The 17402-nt window shown below is 41.5% G+C and overlaps 1 protein-coding gene across 2 annotated transcripts; it reads left to right on the top strand.

Annotated features, from left to right (window-relative positions):
• The first annotated feature begins 276 nt into the window (after positions 1 to 276).
• Positions 277 to 15695, top strand: LOC110979405 (ribonuclease P protein subunit p25-like protein). 2 transcript variants are annotated; one of them, XM_022235170.2, is made up of 6 exons: positions 277 to 427; positions 3974 to 4191; positions 4504 to 4631; positions 5515 to 5556; positions 12320 to 12394; positions 13535 to 15695. In XM_022235170.2, exons 1-6 carry the CDS (start codon positions 376 to 378, stop codon positions 13785 to 13787), a joined length of 768 nt encoding a protein of 255 aa, XP_022090862.2. In that variant the 5' UTR covers positions 277 to 375; the 3' UTR covers positions 13788 to 15695. The 2 variants fall into 2 exon arrangements, with proteins under 2 accessions (XP_022090862.2, XP_087004164.1); XM_087148038.1 differs by having other exon boundaries at positions 327 to 427; positions 3926 to 4191.
• The last annotated feature ends 1707 nt before the right edge of the window (positions 15696 to 17402 follow it).

Here is a 17402-nt window from a genome sequence, read left to right as displayed (position 1 = left end):
GTGTTTAGTGTCAATTACAGGATAAATATTAGTGAAGAGGACAATGAAGACCACGTCAGAGCAAAACTTCGGATTTCCGGGAAAACCCACAGACTCGGGTAGGGACTGAAAATCGAAACCACATGTGGACCAATCCGGATTTGAAGCCAGACCCCCAGAAGTGGAAGGCGAGGAAATAAACACTACACCAACTTGACTCCCCAATTGAGGAGGGAAAGCTAGGACTTCTTCCGTAGAGTTCAGAGGAAGATGTTTACTTCTGCCGAAAAAAGACGCTGTGCCGTCAACCGCGCGCCGCGCCGCACGGTAAGTTCAAGCGCGCCACCAACGATTTAGACTGGACAATTTCAAGATGGCAGCCTCCATACTAAGAGTATGCGTGCTTCACTTATTCCAGCGCTTCATTTGCTGTTAAGAATGACAACAAGTAAGAGTCGTGTGATTATTAGATGTTTTCATACCTAAGAAATTTTTTCAGGAGATAGGCCTTTTCCTAGCCTATTTTATTATCTGATTATGTCAAAACATTTCGGGAAGAATTGATCTAGCCTATAGCCTAGGCCTAAACCTTGGGCTTTACATTCGGGATCAGGTCAACTCGGACCCAAACCAACTCGGACCCATTCCAAGTCGGACCCATGCCAACTCGGACCCACGACCAACTCGGACCCATGCCAACTCGGACCCAATACAAACCCGGACCCACGACCAACTCGGACCCACAACCAACTCGGACCCAAGCCAACTCGGACCCACGCCAACTCGGACCCACGTCGAGTCAACTCGGACCCACTGAGGCTTAAGGTTGCATTACACCTAATATACGCGCCCGTAGACCGAAATAGCGCCGACCCTCGGCCTCGCGAAAAGGTTGCACTTCTGTTTTTTTCGCTGGGAATTCAAGATTACTTTTTTTTGCTGGAAATTCAATATTATGGCCAGATCGATCACTTTTCGATTCAATTTTATGAATTTTCTTATTCGCCTTTTCCAGAAGATACCCCTAATAGTAGTAAAACTATGCACTCAGCTCTGAATGTAGCCGCCTGCCTCTATCCAAAATAGGCCCGCGATGTGCGGCTTTTTGTGAAAGAAATACTCTGAACTTAAAAGTATCAAGCCCAAATGTGGGGTTTGTATAAATACTTCTATGCTCCCTCGTGATTATGGCACGTCTTATTGTAAAAAAAAAAAGTGGAATCACAAAATATTAATAATGAGTTTGCGAGCAGACATACGACCATTAATTTGGTGGAATGCACCCTTAACCCTAACACTCTTCAGTCCTCCAACAGGTGAAGGATTGAGGAGGGTTAGGGTTAATACTATTTTGGCAACCTCGTAATAATAATCTAAACATACCAGTACAAGTAGTTAGGGTCAGTTTCATATTTTGATGTAAAGACTTAAGGTAGGACCTGTAAGATTAAAGGAAAATCAGTAGAAAATATTCTTGCTTCTATATATATTCCGGTTTGCAACCGAGACGATTTCTGCCCGCTTCAAGATAATACTTTAATTAATTCTGATATTTTTGGTACGGCTAATGACTGAGAATTTCTATAAAAAAAAAAAAAAAAAGCTACAGGATCTGTCAATCATTTGAACTCATTCATGGCGCTTCATGTGCCAACGCACAGGGATTTAATCCCACGCGCAGCATGGCACTGACTCACAAAAGGCGGTAAGTTCATTCGGCATTCCTTGACAGTGGCAGGGTTCCAGGGGGTGCTGATCACCGCTGAAATCAAAGTGAAAAAAGCCTAATTGGTCCTAATTGGACTCTTTTAACCAGCACAGAAGCAACACCTCCACCGTCAAGCGCTTAGAATCTTCGAATCGGGAGGTCAACCCCCAAAAAACCCTTGGCTTTGGCTTTTCCCTTTTGTAAAGTTGAATAAAATAGAAGCGAAAAGTGTCTTTCTCCAAATGCCAAAATGTAAAAGTGGACAAAATCAACATTTTATCAATTAATCCTGGGGTTGGGTCCGAGTTGACTCAGTGTGGGTCCGAGTTGGTTGTAGGTCCGAGTTAGTATCGGGTCCGAGTTGGTTGTGGGTCCGAGTTGGTCGTGGGTCCGGGTTTGTATTGGGTCCGAGTTGGCATGGGTCCGAGTTGGTCGTGGGTCCGAGTTGGCATGGGTCCGACTTGGCATGGGTCCGAGTTGGTTTGGGTCCGAGTTGACTCGAAACCTTACATTCAACTTACATCGGTGTACATGGAAGTTGGGAGTACAGAATCGGCATGGACGGTGTTGACTATGATTGGACCAAGCATGACATTTAAATTAATTATAACATGGTTTAGTATGTTAGCAGATAGGCCTATAAAATATGACATCACACCCGTCTGATAATGATGTACATGTATGCAACTTTCAACACTGTCGCTGTTTAAGTCGAACACCAACAAGTTTAAATAGGCAAAAGGAAAAGATGCTATTGCTAGGCTAGGAGTCCTATCTAATAAGAATGAACATCCCAGATTTTTGTCCACCACCCGCATACTGCTGAAACGGCCAGTAAAAAATTTCATTTGTTTTTCAAAATTTTTCAATACTCCCTAGGCCAATTTAAGAAAAGTCCTTTTTCTCATAAGATATGGCCCAAAAAATGGCCGCAAAGTAATTGGGAGATCATGAAACGACAAAAATGTCAAATCACAGCTTGGTGCAAGACATGAAGGATGGGCTGAGGCTAGTCTACGCGCTAAGTACATGTATGTAAACAAAACATTGTACTGTATACCAACTTGTCCAAATAATGAAAAAGTCATAGACCTATAGGTTCTCAAAATTTTCTGGTGGAATTCCAGGATATTCATGCCCATGCACGGCCTTAAGTTGGTGACCTGAAGGTATAGTCGTGATAGTCCTGAGGTCCCTAATTTTGCCAGTTTTTGTCAAGTCTGATTGGTTTTCACAGTAAGTGGTGAAATAAGGGACCTGGAGTGGAGACTATACCATCATAAACATTTGACCTGCAAACCAAAGGACATGGAAACCAAATGGAATGATGGGAAGATATTTTCAGTTAGGGCCCAGGCTGACATAAGGAAAGTGGTTTCCTTGATACCAAAATACCTACCAAAATCCATTTGGAACAGCAAAATCTTCAAAAAATGACTAGACATTTGTGTTCAGAATTATGTAAATACTTGGCACAGCCTTCAACTTGAAGACTTTCATCAGGAAATTTTCATGCAATACAGGGGAAGAAAGTTCCGGTTTTCTGTGTTGGATGTTCTTGGCACTGTATGGTGACTCAAAATGTTCAAGGGTATGCCTACTTTCTGCCCAACTCTTTACTGGTTTTACTGAAATAAATCTGGAAATGACAGACTATGTTGTTTACATATATTACAATAACATGATGTAAACAGGGCCCTTTGTATACTCCTCTGTCGATACTGGGCCCTTACTGGGGATTTACATGCAAACATGTAAACCATACAACGTTTTACCTTTTGACACCTGCTATGTTTTATGAGCTGAAATTTCACCAGTACGCTCAATTATTTCAAGACATTTCCTCATCATTGTGTCACTCAATCTGTTTCAACTTCTTATAGGGCAGGGTGTGTATCAGTCCAAAACTTTTCTGTGCAGCCATGGGAAGACTTTATGTTGCACAACTGAAGGATTCAGTTGTCATTTTGGGGAGACTGATGCATAAAAATGTGAAAGCCTTACCAATTTTGGTAGTCACGGTATTCAAAGACAAATGCTCACAAATGTATGTTATGTAGCAGGGTCCTTATTTCCAATAGAAGGAGCATCACTATTTTTCTTATGAACAGATCACTCATTTTTTCACACCAAAAATACAAAACAAACCAAAAGAGGTTCATTTGTCTATAAATTGTCATTTTACATACATTTATATGTAAATCTAGCAAAATTATTTAAACATTTTTTTCCTTACAGCATGTTGATAAAGGTGTACAAATTTCTCACGTTACAATTGTCCTGCAGTGGATCACTACGAACGTGAAGAAACAGTGGTTGCCGAGGGAGGCATCGCGATGCACCAGTTCCAGCCCGAGGAAGGAGAGACGGTAGAAGTACCCAAAGATCAAGAAGATAGACTCTTCTCCAGCCTCGGCCTGGACCTGACAGGGGTCACCACCATGAGGGTCAAAAACGGCAGCAAAGTGCGGAACCTGCTGGGTTTTGCCTTCAAAAAGATAAAGGTACACGTACAATATGTGAAGATGGCAAAGACCATGAAGGGAATTGGTCATGCAGATGTTGTTGCACCAATATTTACACCTGTTTAGTTTACTCTGAACCTCCAAAACCCAATTTTCTCTTCCCAGATACTTTCACATTGGTAATTTCAAAGACGAAATCTAATTTCAAAACACTAAATACTTTCACATATGGTTGCAAGATACGTAATAAGAAATATGATTAGCTTCATTACTTTGTCAAAATTTAACCCCCCGTGTCACACTTTGGACCCTATCATTTTGAGATGGTTCCCTCCTCTTGTTTTTTTGAAGGATGAAAGTACTAGACACATCATCTTTGCTGGTTCAGGGCCAGCCATCAGCAAGACCATCACATGCGTCGAGATCGTCAAACGCAACATGAAGACACTCCACCAGGTCACAAAGATTTACCACAAGAGGTGAATAATTGCTTTTAGCTTGTTAAAAATGAAATTTTATGTTGGGAGAAATGCTTGCCCGTCTTACTCAATGAGCCAATTTGGTATTTCCAAAAAACCAAGGTCTTTCAAGAACAAAGCGTATACGTGGGTCAGCGATGGTAGCCCTGATAGGACCGACTATTGCGCAGGCGTGCAGCTGTTCCCGAATACCCTCATTCTGGGACCACGCTGTCGGAATAAACTGGTTCATTGTCCCTGTTTACGCCGGCTCATTGTCCTCGTGGGTTGCATTGAACCGCAGTGTTAGGGACTGAGACTTATTGCTTCACCACTAGGTGAAAAGCTTCTGTGTACCATTACACACGTGACCCAACCTTACAAAATGGGTTACAAGATGCCTTAGTGACTGTTGAGTGGTGTAGCCAGGTTCTTCTTGGGGGGAGGGGAGCATGGATATATGAAGGGGGGAGGTGATTTCAATTTTATTCAGGGCCTAAAGTAGGTCAATTTCCACATTTAAGTAACACATCAACACACTGCAGGTGACATGGCGACAGCTTTCCCGCAACCCCCCCCCCAAAAAAAAGCCATATTTGACATTACCAGTGTTTGAAAATGTGGTCGCACAAGAACATGCTTTTATGGTTTAAATGTCACAAGTGCAAAAAAAGAGTAGAATCAGCAGGATTTAAAAAAAAACAGTTTAACTCTACATTTGCTTCAGACAATCATGTCCAGCCCTCTCGGCTTTTGATCGGACAAATACCAAAGCCAGAAAGTAACCAGAAAATTCAGGCCTCTTCGCACGCTAATGAAGAGGACTTCAGAGGGAATAAAGAAAAGGAGAGGGCTGTTTACTCTTGTTCTAAAAATCTTACACAATTATTGATTAATCCTGCAGGATTGCCGAGTTCTGGAACCCAAAGGAAGAAGGGCTAGACAGGTAAAAACATTTTGTTTTTTTATATTTTTGAGAATTTGTGATCATTTTCAGCAAAACCATTGCTGTTCCGTAATGTCTACATCTCTTCAATATTACATTAAGACCTTTACATATATTTCAAAGATATAGAGGTTTTTGTATCAAACAAGTGCAAAAGTATTCATTTAATTACAAAGAGATTTTTTTGTAAACTAATCCCGAAAGGCAAGCAGGATTGCTGAGGAGACTGGGGGGTCCTAATTATCAGTTGGACAGGTTGCAAGTGGGAGGGAAACTATAAAGAGGAAGCATTCACTGTAAAAATGTGGGAGGTCTGCGCGGTTGCAAGAGCATGACCATTTTTGGAGTGAAAAAAGAAATAGGATTTTGGCCATTCTGAGAAGTAACGACAATATTGATGCTGGGGTGTCGGCATTTCATGGTTGTGGCGGACACGTGTGTAGGGAAAAAATTTGACCCGTAAAAAATATAAAACGTGTACTTCTGTGAAGTGTTTTCAGGGAAATTTCTTTCGATGTATATGTTGATGATCTACACACTTCAGCTTTCATTTTCGACATCAGTTTGTGGACTGTTTATGAAGACTGTCTCCACCCTAAAAAGCCGGGGGGGGGGGGTTGGGCCATCTCACAGTCAGGGGCGATTTCCCCCTCCCCCTCTCACTCCCTAGGACTCGGATTAGTTTAAACTTGGCGTGCATGCAAATGAATTTATAATCAGTACAAATAAGAAGTTTAAAATCTGACATAAGGTCTTTGCTACATGTACTGCAGTCATTTGAAGCGCTAAGGTCACACGCATACATTAGCCTATGTGCACTGACCTGTCAGTAGAAAAAAATATGCATTTTTGGCTGATCTGTCTCAGGAAAATGGGTGCTGCGCGAGAGCAGCACGACAAAGTTTTAGAAAATTGGTGTTAAAATTACCACAAGGTACTGTGTGGGACTGAAAAAACTTTGGCACGTGGAAAACATGCACTGCAATGATATTGGAGGAAAAAGGTTAGAGGAGGGATGATTCCATCCTCAGTCATGACCACCAGCATCAGTCATGAATTGACATGAACTGCAATTCCCCAGCCGTGACCATATTTAGTGGGAGTCTCTCAGCAGGAATTGGCTGATTTGCCACCAGGTCGGATGCGTGAAGCTAGTTCTTAAACAGAGAGTTGGCATTTGATACTCACAGAACAAGGAAGTGCAGACTACTTTTCAAGGAATATTGCAGGACAATGGAAAATGATTAATTTTCTATTTGTCACATCAAGGTGAAAAAAAAGGAGACAACCTTTCTGACATGAAAGTCTGACATTTCATGGAAAAGTTCGCATGAATTGTATTTGTGGAAATGCTGTGGACAAAATACATGTATGTAAACACGGCACACAAACCGGCTGCATAGCTAACAATCTTCAGTTGCTGGATAAGTCCACAAAAGGTCTCTGTTTGCCACACTTTCCTTAATCACATGATCCTCATAAAGACCAGTAATCATGTAAACATTTTGGTGAGTATTGTCCATCTGGATGCCCAACAGTAGAATTAAAAAAAAGGACTAAAATCCATGAGTGTCTTTGAGGGTAAACTTCGGTTAATACATGGACATACACATAGCATGCACAAAATCAGGCATTTGCCCTGCCTTTGGTGTAGTAATCTAGTTTCAAAGCCTTTTAGTACTTTTAAGAATGAGGTTACCATGTTGTAGTCTTTTTGGGGAGTGTGATGGTTAAATAATGAAAGTACAAAATTCAAAACATAACCAAAAAATTAAAGTGCGATGTGCTCTCAGCTTATCAAGGAGCAAAATCTCTGAGCTGGATGTTTCAATTGCGCCTACTGTATTGTCCACTGCGGTGTTCTCCACGGCCAAAAATTTTGGCAGGGCGGTAGACAAAAATTGAGAGCATGAAGCCCTTACGCCGTGGGGTCCGGGGCCCGCATAACAGGTCGGGGACCAAACCACAATCAAGCGACATCCCTAGTCTCTGCTTATGTCGTTTAGTTCAAGCGGCAATGATGTCATTTTCATCAGGTCACGTGATAACGATGTAATTTCCCCACACGATTTTGGAAAATACACTACTCAAAAAAATAGCAGGGAGGCACAAATTTTAGCGGGGCGGCCCAAAATTTTGGCAGGGCGGTCCGCCCCGCTAAAACAGCCCTTGGAGAACACTGCACTGGTGGGGGCAGTTTAGTTTTTGTAGTGTTATATATATGCATGTTTTTCAACTTAGTGATTCTTGCCGTAAAATGGCTGATCCTCTTTGGGAAGCTTTGTGCACACAAATGTTCACAAATTTTTGACCTGTCAAAACTAGGCATGATTGTCGTGATTGATAAAAGCAGGATTGGCAAAATTGCTGTAAGATGTTAGAGGGGCGGGTTTCATCATTTTTGTTATTTTGGTACTTTATGACGCCACTGATATGTTTAAACTAAAATTTCATTGAAAATTTCATTCAAGTTTTAAAGATTTTTTCTTCATTTTGACAGTCAAATACTTTTGATTTCAAAATTTATTAACTTCAATTTGGAATGGCCAATTGAGAAAAAACTTAAATTGAATATTTGAACAAAAAGAGCAAGGCCAATATATTTTTCAACACATTGCAACAATTCAGAATTGATTTCTTGCCAATAGAACCTAATTTTGACACGTTACGTCAATTTTGCTCATTAACGGAATGCCACTACTCAAAAGTGGCAACAGGAAGAGACAATTTGTGACATATTTAATGTGCTACTTACATGTATGGGATTGCTAAAGCTGGAAAGTTTTTTCTGCCGTTATTCAAGTTCTGTCTGAATCACTGGTAGATGACCTACATGTAAATGTGTGTCCATTTTAGAATGGATTCACCCAGATTTAGAATACGTGTACGTATGTAAATGTGACCCAACTTAACAAAGCGAGTTACTAATTGCCCAAGCCTTTTTTTTGAGCCAGTCATTAAAGGCCTTCAAAGGAACTTTGCAGGAAGCATTTTAACATAACCCCTGAAAATGTTTTACCCCCATAATTTCCGTGTAAATCAGGATGCCAAATGCAATACATCCAAGCAAAGAGCTCACATTTCCCTCAATAATGCAAACCAAACTACCAACAAATATTGTCTCATTACTCCTTTTTTTTCTGTTTTTAGAATCCGATGACAGTTATAAGTTCTGTATTTAGTACCATGATCGCGTGTACCACATGAAAACAAAACTGTCCCCGTGCAGGTACTTCCCCTTTGTAAATCCAACAAACTGAGGTACGTGCAAAGTGTAGTTTTCCAGTAGTGTGGGAAAGTCAGCTGAAATTGAAACTGAAAGAGTACGGTCAGGAACCTAAATGCCGTCATCTTGAGATTAACGAGTTTCCTTGCCTGCTCTTTGTCCGCCCCTGGTCAGAGTGCAAGTTCTATTCAGTAATGTGGAAATGGATTTTACACTGTCTGAAATGAATGATCCTCGGGAATACCAATTCTACAACACCCGATTTGTGGCTTTTTTGTTTTAAGTTTAAGCAAAATATTAGAATCAGGCATGTGTGTACATGAAGCCTTTCCTGTCATACAGGTTGACAATGTCGCTGGCTAATGTGTACAAACCTTACATATACAGTGTGGACCCATGAACACATGACATCAGCATCATACAGGTTGTGCTAATCTTTTTGGACTAAGCTTGGTCCACACGAAGTTACCCGTTTTCTGGAAAATGGGTTTAGAGGCATTTTTGGGTTAGGGTAACAGTCGCACAATGAAGAGCAACAGTCAAGGAAGTCACCATCAAATATCTAACCCGGAATAGTTTTCACAGTGCAAGAAAAATGAGTATTTTTACCGAGTTTTTCTTGAAGTTACATGTACACAGAATCAAATTTAGGCACCGGTAACACCAGTGTTTGTATACACACCTTTGCACATGCTTCTGTGTACACATTATGTACATGTACATTGAATAACCATTGAAAATGGAAATGAAGTGAAAAGAAAACATGCGTGCTAGTGATGCAAACACTTTTATTACTCCTCATAAGCCTTAAAATTTCCATCGGTGAGGTACCCAGGGCACTCTCTGTCGGGAGAGTATTGCACTTTAAAGGAGCGTGGGAATCCGACCATGAAAACGAAAGAGCGTACGAAGCCAACAAATGCACCAGTGGCTGTGGTCAAAGTGAACTTAAGTTTACTTATTGTGGTCATGTTCTAGGTGCGTTTGAACAAAACAAAACTGAAGTGTGCAGTGTGGACAAATGCTTTGGTTAATGTTGTGACAAGAAGCTCCTTAGCCCCAGAGACAGACATTAAATATCACCCAAGATTTTTTTTTAATGAAATCATGGCGAAGGGGGAAAAGGGATGAATTTCTGAAGAATTACTGTTAAGTATCGAAGGCAATATTAAAGGCACTATAGAAACTCTTGTTTCAGCTTGAACCTTGAATTGCTCATTTCTCAATCTTTGTGCCGCAATTCCCATGGGATTTTCTTGAATATTTGGGTATTTTTACTCGAATTTCTGTATTCAGATTTCCATTTTCATGCTTTTGATGTCATCGAAGGCAGGCTCTTTCATGTGACAGGCACTTTGGCGCCAATTTTTGGCAGGCTTTATTAGGCAACTTTGCGATGTGGTCCATTGTGTTCCTGCAGTTTAGTTTGTTTTTCCTGGATGGTTTATTATGTGAAGGAAGCCAGTCATGGAGCAAACACTGTACATATTTAGCAAAGAGTTTGGGGTTCATAATTTGTGTACACAAACTCCCGCTCTGCATTAGGAAATTGGTTCGGAAATTTAAAAGACTTTCCGTGGAATTACAACAGTTCAGTAAAAGTTCAGTGGAGTTTTGCTCAAAATAGTTTTCAGTGCAAGGCCCAGTTTTCAAAAGTCAACATAGTTGATTTTCAAAAGGGGAATGGACCAAAATGTTTCATAAGTGTCATTTACATGTACCAAAAATAAAGTTGACTGTCGGTGCACTACTCAGACAACTGATATGCTGAGTGTTACACCAAAAAATGGAATTTATTTTTTTGTAAACAACACATGTTGCCATGGGAGGACGCCATGGTTTTTTATGTTTGATCTCACCAGAAGTCACACGACTTAGCATGTGCAATTGGTCAATTGACAAAAGCAAACCTCACTACATGTACATTGTTGCTGTTTGTTAATCTCTTATTTATCAATTTTTACTTATTTTTGATATCAGGTCTGAAGTGGTTATTCTCACTTGTTGTGCATTGTTTTGATTTGTCTTGTTTTGTCCCTAGTTGTCACTAGTTTTTCCAAAGTTTGTGGAACAAAACCTAGTCGGCTTCACCCCATACTTTGCATTGTTCATCTACACCGATGTTCCTTCATTTGTTCTCTTATTCTTGTAAAACCAAATCTTTCATCCTGATAAATAAGCGATGACGTGAAATAACTGTTAAGCAAATAAAAATGTTTAAATTTAACATATTTCTTTCACAGAAATACATGCCAGCATTTATTTCTGGAACTGAATACCTATAAGCAGATTGAAGAAAATGGGACTCACTTTTTTGAGAAAAATACATGTAATCAGATAATTGCTCTTTCTGTACTGACCACTCTCTCTGTGTGTGCATGCACAGGTGGCGATCGGGCCCTCTTATCCAGCCAAATCCCTCAGATCAGACCTCAAAGAAAATGAACCTCACCCTTGCGTTTGGAACTACCAGTAACCTGGTTTCTGTATGGCACAGAATACCACATACATGTACATAGTTTGTAATGTTTGCAGTAATACATGTACATGTTGGCCACACGACCCCAATGAATATTAATGTATGGGTCTGGGGACTCCCCGGTTAGGTAATTACTTTTGATATGAATATGAACTCTGACCTACTGATCTCTGGCACTAGATCAGTGCATGGGTATGTGCATCCCTTTCTTAAGGGACTTAATATGTTATCTCAAAGCCACGCCCTTCGGCCGGAAGTCGCTTACATTGTATGATATTTTGGCGGGACTTGAGAAGTTTCTGGACAGTTCTCACGCTTGAGACCTGCACCGTGGTGGGCTGGCAGTCATGGCAACATGGCTCCTTGTGGGATAACTTAAGCCTTTTTTTGTTGGCTTTAATGTTCTGCCTATTTGGGCAAACTTTTAGACGTCAGGGAGAGAGAACTTAGGATTACACAGACATTCCTAAGTGTGAATTAATTATGGACAAATCAAATGTAACATTTATTGCGATTTAAATGTAAACCATCACTCAATAGTATGTCCCCTGTCTTTCTTTGGGGTTTTTTCCTTTTGGTTATAGAATTTTATTGCTGATTGACACCTGGGAATAAATTGAAGGGAATCAAGCCACAGTCGCCTCGAGTCCAGTTTTTGTCTGGTTTGGCGCTTCCTATCCTCCTTAAGTGGTGGACAAATCTCCACCCTCCTGACAACTGCTGAAGGACCAGACCGCCACATTAAGAACCTCAACTTTTCATTATGCCTTAGATAAAAGTGCTGTTGCAAGTCCATTACAAATCCAGTCACATGTCCTCCCACAAATCCAGCCACTGGGAACATGATGAACAGCAGTCAAAGGGTCACTCTCAGCATGGTTCATTTGAACAGCTTGTGGCTTAAAACTGGGTGGACTTGACGACTGTACCGCCCTATGCCCACACCAGAGGGCCCGACGCCAAGTTTCAATGTTATCTAAAATTAGGAGGAACACCATGCAGAGGTGTTGAAGACATTGGACCTTATCTTTTACCAATTTCAATTGTTTGTTTCCCAGACTCAAAGTGACCAGGCACATACCAGCCATTGCAATTCTACTGTCCAAGGAAGCTCTTGATGCCAGTGAACCTGGGTAAGAAGTTAACCAATTCGGCAAATGGAATTAGAAGCCAGTACTGCGGTGGCCACCATGTTTGCGAGCAGGTGGACATAGGTGTTGCGTGCCTCTTCCACCAGTAGGGTGGTGTTATGGGCGTGGTTTTCCAAAAGTAAATCTCGGGCCTAACGGAAATTGCCAGGGCTTACAAAAAAGCTGATGGTGTGCCATAGAACACAAACACTAATATTTACACACACTCGACTAAAATCAAAGTCTCTGAATTGTTGATTTTGTCCAAGCAGTAAACTACACATATGTACTTTAGTTCATACATGTCACTGCATCCAGCTCAGCAGCAACATGGAATGCACGGAAAACATGCCCAGGGTCTTACAGAGCACTCAATCTGGCCCTAGGTGTGATTGGCTAAAATGCGTGCCAATGTAGCAGTGGCCTCTTCAAATCTGTCTTCGGTGCAAGACACGCCTTGCCTCCCAGCTCCACCCCCGACTGAGTACTGATGTGAGCAAAAGCATAGACGAGTCCATTCCAAACTTGCTCAGTAAATGAGAAGGAAACCAGATCTTCATGAGTCACGATTCATAAGAAATGTCCAAATTAAACTGCAGTCATTTTAGTCATGGAGTTCACTTTCACTTTCGTGTGATGTGCAAACCAGCAGTGATTGGCAGAAAAGCACCCGTAACGGGATCCCACCGTATGAGTCTAACGTAAGGCTAGGCCATCTTTACTGGCGACTTTTGTTTGAGCTTAACATGCACATCAGGGAGAGTAAACTGAGCCCTTTGTGTTGATGCTTTGCTCAGTCTGGAATTCATAATGGTTATTCATGTATTCATGATGACTGTGCCGGAGTCATTTATTACCCCTTGACGCTAGATGACATGTAACACTCATAGTTTTCCTTATTTGTTCCACGAAGGATGTGTACACTGGTTAAAAATTCTTGTTTCATTTCCGCGGTAGACGTAGACGAGAATTTACGTGTAAAAAAAAACCATCCCATGCAGCTTTTTTGGGGTAAGAAAATCCAACGTTAACTGGTTAAAGCCCTTGAACACAAAAGTGGCTCTGGGGACTTGAGACTCATTTTGACAGGTTGGGTCTCGTTTGTTTTAATGTTGATTTACATTTTTTCATACTTTTTTCCAGGTATCAAGCACCAGGCTGCTTCAGCAATCTGTGGACAGATCCCACTCAAGAGAAGGGCACTAACAAGTCGCAGTCCAGGAAAAGGGCAAACGCAGACAAATCCAGACCAACCAGAACCTCTCATCAGTTGGGCTCAGCATCAGACCGCTCAAGATCAACTCCAGACAGCAGAGAAGGGAAGGCTGCTGCCAGGAAACCTTCCAAGAAAAAGAAAACGAATGCCCAGCCCAAGAAAGATGACACCAAGAAGTGAGCTGTGTGGTGTAGGAATTGTCAGAAAGGGGCAGCTGTGCCACCAAAAGGGGGAGGGTGCATGGGCGTGGCAGTGGGAGGGGCAAGAAGCGTGGTCTCCAACCTCCCCCCCTATGGAAAACTGCAGAAGAGAATATGAAGAAAGAAACAAGGGAAAGCAAAAAAAAAGGCAAAAAGAGGACGAATTTCACCAGTCAACCTCAGATTGACCCCTTTCCACCGTTTGTCAGTGTTTGTTTGGGTTTGTCAGTTTCCTGCCTGACAGTACCTTGCCTTCCCTCCCCCTGGAGAGAGCTTTTCCCCCTTTCTGAAATTGCCCATGGGGCACGTGATGGACACCTCCCCCCCTGACCTTCATGTCTGGCCCCTTCATGCACGCCACCCTGCTTAGAATTTGAAGGAGAAAAATCAAACTTGAGCAGACCTCTACATGTACTGACAATGCCACACTTTGGCTACATGTGTGATTTCCTATGGTGCTCAGTGGACTGGCTCCACAGGAAAGTGCATATAAGCAAAATGTGATATCATCAAGAGCAGACAGGGTGAGGGGCACTGGGGTCACCCCTCCCCCCTAAAAAAAGAGCAAAAAGGGTTTGTGAGAAATAGTGGGAGAAAGGTGATTTTTTTTAATGTTTCATTTCCCTTTCAGAAGCATTTCAAAATTCTCAAACGCAGCCCCACCCCTCTGAAAGTCCATAAAATGTCATCAAAAAATTAAAAAGGTGTAGCCCTCCCCCCCACCGCCCAACACTTGGAAGTCAGCAATGCATCACCTCATTTTTATGTATACCTGTGTGACAACCCATTGAGTGTGCCACCTCAGAAGAACGGCCCCCAAGTGCCCCTGTTGTCGCCCTTACCAATCACACCACAGTCACTCTACTGAGTTGCAGGTGGCTGGAGTTTGATGCTGGCAGTTGTTGAGTAGTCAGCAAGTGGTCACTGAGGTCAGATGGTGGCCATAGCCAGGAAGATGCTACTTACATGAACGGCTGGTCACTTTTTGCTTTTCGCCGAGCAGAAAGTGAGCAAGATGCGTCAAGTTGAAAATTCTTTGATGGTTTAATTAAATGGATGTGCCAGTTACAGTGAATTGTGGTTAAAATGACCAAGATTGATAAAAATGATAATGATTTATTCATTTATAAAGCATAGCTTTCATACAGATTTGTTCAAATGCACTGTACAATGACATTTAACATGGTCAAGCGGATGGCATACAAGCACGCCTCAGGCAGCTGCCAAATGACCCACATCCACCCACATCTGCAGAGATGAGAAACGGTTGAAAGTTGGACTTATCAGCAGTCTGGAACTTTATGCCAAAATATGTGTCATACTGAGTCAATTTCTTTCTTGGAATCAGATTTGTGACTACCTTTTGGAGGAATCAACTCGCCATATCAACTCTCTGTTAAGACACTATCATTTGAAATGATGTATGCACGGACTGTTTGTGTCCAAGAAGTTTTTTATCATTGAATTCATCTTCCAGAGATGTACAGTATTATTTACTGAATTTCATATATCATCTAATCCAGTATCTTTCCTTGTCAAGGTTTAAAACTGCCTGTCCACTTCAAATGCTTTTTTTAACTGACATCTCCGTACCAACATATGTGTCCCATTGGATCACTTTCATTCTCGGAATCAAGAATGGTGTCTATTCAATGCAATATTTCCGCTGTACCCAATATTTTGGAAAAAAATGTGTTAAGATTTGTTCACCTATGTTAAAAGATTTATGTAAAGAAAGGGCATTTGTAAATTTTGAACGAGAAAAACCTGCTTGTCCGAAGTTGTTTTGCCTGCACTAGTCTAGTGGCCAGATGAGACAGCAGATCAAAGATGTTTGTTTCAAGTGTGAAATCACTTCAATAAATTTTAAAAAATTTAGTCTTTAAAATGATCTCAACAGAGTTTTGTGAATTGGTAAACTTATGTCTTGCAGTATGTGCTCAGTGCAACCAACTGACGATGTAGTCAACACGCCATGTCTGAATTTTGTTATCTACAGCAAGTCTTGGATCGTTTTTGTGGGTTACAAAAATGTACTATGCATGGGATAGTCTGTCGTTGATGGATGGGGGTCAAAATTTTTTGGGAAAAAGACGATTTCCCTTCCTTCCCAACGGTTGTCAAAAAGCCCCCAAATTTAACATCATTCATCAAGAAGGCCATAAAAGCTTGTGTAAAGAAATTCCGAACCCCCCCCTTAAAAAGATCCCCTTCCAATTTCTGGTTCTGGATCCACCCTTTAGCATTACACGCTAGTTTCAAACACTGCTGTTTTGCTACAAGAGTTTTGGAAAACCTGAAGGTTTGGCATAAAGGCTGCATTTTACCGGCGTATCCATTTAGTGAGCATGATTCTCCAACACAGCCAACACAGAATAAATCAATTATATGTAATGGTGGATGATTTTTACTTTTTTTATCAATAACGTTTGATTTATGTTTGTGAGATCCAACTGATACGAATGTCACACGGTTTCCTTTTGCGTTTGAAGAGACTTCCATCCAAAGTGGGTCCATTCCACAAAGTTGACGGGATTACGTCCATGGACCAAAGAACGATACAGAGCGTGCTGACACGTTCTCTTCGCGACTAAAGATTTTCCTGAACGTTCGACGGCAAACATGGGGTAGCACTTACAGACTTACTGGAAAAACAAAGCCCTGCGTGAGCTTTCGTGGCAACAACTACTTCATGAGATGAAATAAATCGGGACACCTGTATTTACACTGTCGAGTCATTACCATCAGGTTTCAATATCTTAGTTTTATTTAAAGCAAACTTTCAGTGTTGGCTGAAAGTGCACTGAAAATTCAGGAGCCCCGGGGTATGTTTGATTCACCCGCTGCATTGCCTGTCATGAGATCATAACTTGAGTATCGCAAAATTTTGATATCTGTATTTTTGCCATAATGAACAACTAAATTCCTAATTTCGGCACAGAGCAAGGAAGGGGCCTCAGGCTGTCATAGGCCCCACGTCGTGACCAACAGTGGCCTCGGTGAAATTGTGAAAAAAGAAACCCATAGATTTCGACATTGTATTCCCGAGTCCATCCCCATATAGGGAAATCAATGTGAAGCAAAACACAAAGCTAAAATAACGTCCGCCTGTGATGATCATTTCGCTGTGTTTGGACCAGACCGAAACTGCAGCTGGGGCATCACTGGTAAATTTTCAGGAAATCCCCGGTTGGAAGTGGAAGTGCATGAGTAACCGCGATCACGGTGCACACGCGTCGCCAAGAATAGCATGTCATTATCATTGTAGGAGTGGCTCTTTCAGTCTGCGCTTTATATATGTTCAACGGGATAGACCTCAGTTATTTCCAGCTAGACGCTCAGTATCAAAACTCTTCAACTGTAAAACTGTTGCCTACCATACCTCAGCTCTCAGCCTGGCCCTGCACCCCAGATCATTTCGAGTTTAACTTTGGTGAGTAATGGTGATTTAGTCTGATGTTGAGTTTCATAATTGCCTTAACTTTCAACACGTCAGTTATAGGGCCTACTAGTATACGTGGCAAGTCAATAAATTCAGTTTAGTTGTGGGAACCATTCGCAGCACAAACTGAAAGTTTTCGATGAATTTTCTACT

The sequence above is a fragment of the Acanthaster planci genome, linkage group LG17 (genome assembly GCF_054643075.1).
Source record: "Acanthaster planci isolate LZ-2023a linkage group LG17, COTS_SCS, whole genome shotgun sequence".
In the NCBI taxonomy this organism is placed as follows: domain Eukaryota; kingdom Metazoa; phylum Echinodermata; class Asteroidea; order Valvatida; family Acanthasteridae; genus Acanthaster; species Acanthaster planci.
The sequence above is the reverse complement of the archived record's forward strand: the minus strand, read 5'-3'. Positions and strand labels throughout refer to the sequence as shown.

Bases quoted from the DNA above. Each gene is read 5' to 3' on its own strand.
- LOC110979405 (XM_022235170.2), top strand. From the start codon at position 376: ATGCGTGCTTCACTTATTCCAGCGCTTCATTTGCTGTTAAGAATGACA. The intron at 4,192-4,503 runs GTACACGTACAA...GTTTTTTTGAAG, and splicing joins TTGCCTTCAAAAAGATAAAG to GATGAAAGTACTAGACACAT. The intron at 12,395-13,534 runs GTAAGAAGTTAA...ACTTTTTTCCAG, and splicing joins CTTGATGCCAGTGAACCTGG to GTATCAAGCACCAGGCTGCT.